The following is a 2,617-nucleotide window of genomic DNA, read 5'->3' as shown; positions in this document are numbered from 1 at the left end:
ATTTTAAATATACTAACCTCACTCCTTTGTGACGACTAAGGCAAAAATGTAATTAATTCATGAAATCTTTTCAGGACCCCACCTTGATGTTGGATAACACTGTTGTAAAGGCTGCAGAGCTCCGGGCATGGCAGCACTTTGTAGATGATCCATACAACAAGAGTCCACTAGGTGGAGTCAGTGTAGTTTATCTGCTTTATTTCATGACTGAGTTGTCCAACAACACACAACTGTTGTTTTCTGATGACAGAGCTGTACTTTTGCTTCTTAAATGTAAACAACAGTTAATTTTTTTTTGCTATTTTCCAAAGGAACTAAACACTACTGCAGATGAGTTTTTAGCTTTGAACATGTTTGGTAACTAAAAATTAAAAAACTTATATTTATTTATTTCATTTTCCTGCTGGTGTTAATATTGTGTCTTTCTGTCACCTCCACCAGGATCTACACACCATTCCCTGAAGAAACGGACACAGTTGCTCAGAGAGCCGTCAACTCTATCCTGAACGCCACCATCATGATTACTGTCATCATTGTTATGACTCTGGTGCTTGTGCTTTTATACAAGTATCGCTGCTACAAGGTAAGGCTTCATTTCAGGTACAGCTCAGTAAATTAGACTAACACTGAAAGTTCATTCATTCCGTAAGTCAGTTTAAAAGGAAAAATTGTATATAGCTTCATTACAGATTAATATATTTCAGCCATTTGTTTTAGTCCAATTAAATGATCAGTTCTGACCACAGGGTTCCTGCAGATCCTTAAAAACGTCTTAAAAGTCATTGAATTCATCAATCCAAAAATAAGGCCTTAATTAGCCTTAAAATGTCTTAAATCAGTCTTTCAGACGTCTTAAAAATGTTAACACATTGTACATAGGATGATTGTAATTAATTTCAAATATTAAAATAATTGGTAAAAGTATTTTTTAAATATTCACGTGACATCACTTCCTGTTATTTCACATGCAAATATCTCAACAACAGTTCATCTGAGCATCACGACATTCGTTTTCTAATATTTTTAAGAATGTCTTTCCAAAAATGCATTCACCTTTCTTACAAAAAAATGACGTCACAGGCACTTTAAGGTTTTATGTACAGCAAATTGGGGTTGAGACCCCACTTTGGGTCCTAAAACTCCAAGTTTTGGGTCATTAGAGGATTTCCAGAAATTAAGTTTAAAACTGACTGCTAAGAAGGTTTCTGCTATAGTTAGATATGGATAAAAACAATTGGTCTATTAGCAATATTTTAATACTTAAAAAATACCTTGGTTTATGAGTTTCTGCCATTTGTGTTTATTATGAAATTGGTCTTAAATTTAATTGCACTTGGCATTAAAAAAGTCTTAAAAGGTCTTAAATTTAACTTGCCTTAAACTGTAGGAACCCTGGACCGTAAATCCACCGGGCTGCCAATTAATGCAGAGGATTCTCAGCCAAGTATTAAATTCACTAGATAGATTAAGACAACTAGACAAACGTTTTTACATTAAAAGTTTTTTTTATTGGTCTTATAAAACAGTGTTTTGGGTTTTCATCAGCTGTAAGCTGTAATCATCAACACTAACAGAAATAAATACTTGAAATATATCACTTTATGTAACAAATCTAAATAATGATGTTCAGTTTTTTTAAATACTGATTTTTTTCTGCTATTTGAGTTAATTGAGATTTATATAAAAACTTATGCCATTACCTAATTGACTATTGGTATCATTTATACTTGTTAAAGGAGACATATCATGCTTTGAAATCCTTATTTTTCACATTTAAATCATTCAGTTGGGGTCAATAGAAAGTGGAACTGTAATGTTTCACATGTTATCTGAGATATGTCTCAGATCAACTCACTTTGAGGCTGTATCTTTAAATCCAAACAAAGAGGTACAMTCTGCCCCCCTTCAGCTTCCAGAGTGGTCTGATGTACTTTGAGAGAGGGGTTTATGACTTGAACTGTCCCAGAAAACTGAACAGAATGACCCAAACAGAATATAAAGATATCTTTTCAGCACCTGCACAGATTAAATTTTACACGTTTTTTTTTTTGAAAGGTGATCCAAGGCTGGCTCTTCCTCTCCTCCCTTCTCTTGCTTTTTTTCTTTTCCTACATCTACCTCAAGTAAGTCATCCACGGTAACATTTCAGTCCTTTACAGATTAATATATGTGCAGTTTTCCAGCCGTCATGATGGTGGACAGTGTTCTCATGGTGTCTCTGTGCTTTACTTTAGAGAGGTTTTCAAAACCTATAATATGGCCATGGACTACTTCACCCTGGCAGTAATAATTTGGAACTTTGGAGTGGTAGGAATGATGTGTATCCACTGGAAGGGCCCTCTGCGGCTTCAACAGGCCTACCTCATCATGATCAGTGCCCTGATGGCTCTTGTTTTCATCAAGTACCTCCCAGAGTGGACCGCCTGGCTAATATTAGCAGTCATATCTGTCTATGGTAAGTCTTCCACTTCTTCACCTTTCTTTACTTTTGTTTTGAAAAACTCAATTCTTGTTACATTTATTGAAAACAGTTTTTGTTATCAGTGTTCCCGCAGATCCCTAAAAAGTCTTAAAAGTCATTGAATTCATCAATCCAAAAATAAGACCTTAATTAGTC

The 2,617-nt window shown here is 34.9% G+C and overlaps 1 protein-coding gene across 4 annotated transcripts in view; it reads left to right on the top strand.

The window, feature by feature from the left end:
* psen1 (presenilin 1) overlaps nucleotides 1-2,617 on the top strand; it is a 23,193-nt gene that overhangs the window by 8,762 nt on the left and 11,814 nt on the right. For all 4 annotated transcript variants that reach the window (XM_014028709.1, XM_014028711.1, XM_014028708.1 and 1 more), the window contains exons 4-6: nucleotides 442-583; nucleotides 2,056-2,123; nucleotides 2,235-2,455. In XM_014028709.1, the coding sequence (XP_013884163.1) occupies nucleotides 442-583; nucleotides 2,056-2,123; nucleotides 2,235-2,455 (431 nt within the window). The remainder of the gene's footprint in view (nucleotides 1-441; nucleotides 584-2,055; nucleotides 2,124-2,234; nucleotides 2,456-2,617) is intronic.

This window comes from Austrofundulus limnaeus, unplaced genomic scaffold (genome assembly GCF_001266775.1).
Source record: "Austrofundulus limnaeus strain Quisiro unplaced genomic scaffold, Austrofundulus_limnaeus-1.0 Scaffold800, whole genome shotgun sequence".
NCBI classification, from domain to species: Eukaryota; Metazoa; Chordata; class Actinopteri; order Cyprinodontiformes; family Rivulidae; genus Austrofundulus; species Austrofundulus limnaeus.
The sequence above is the reverse complement of the archived record's forward strand: the minus strand, read 5'-3'. Positions and strand labels throughout refer to the sequence as shown.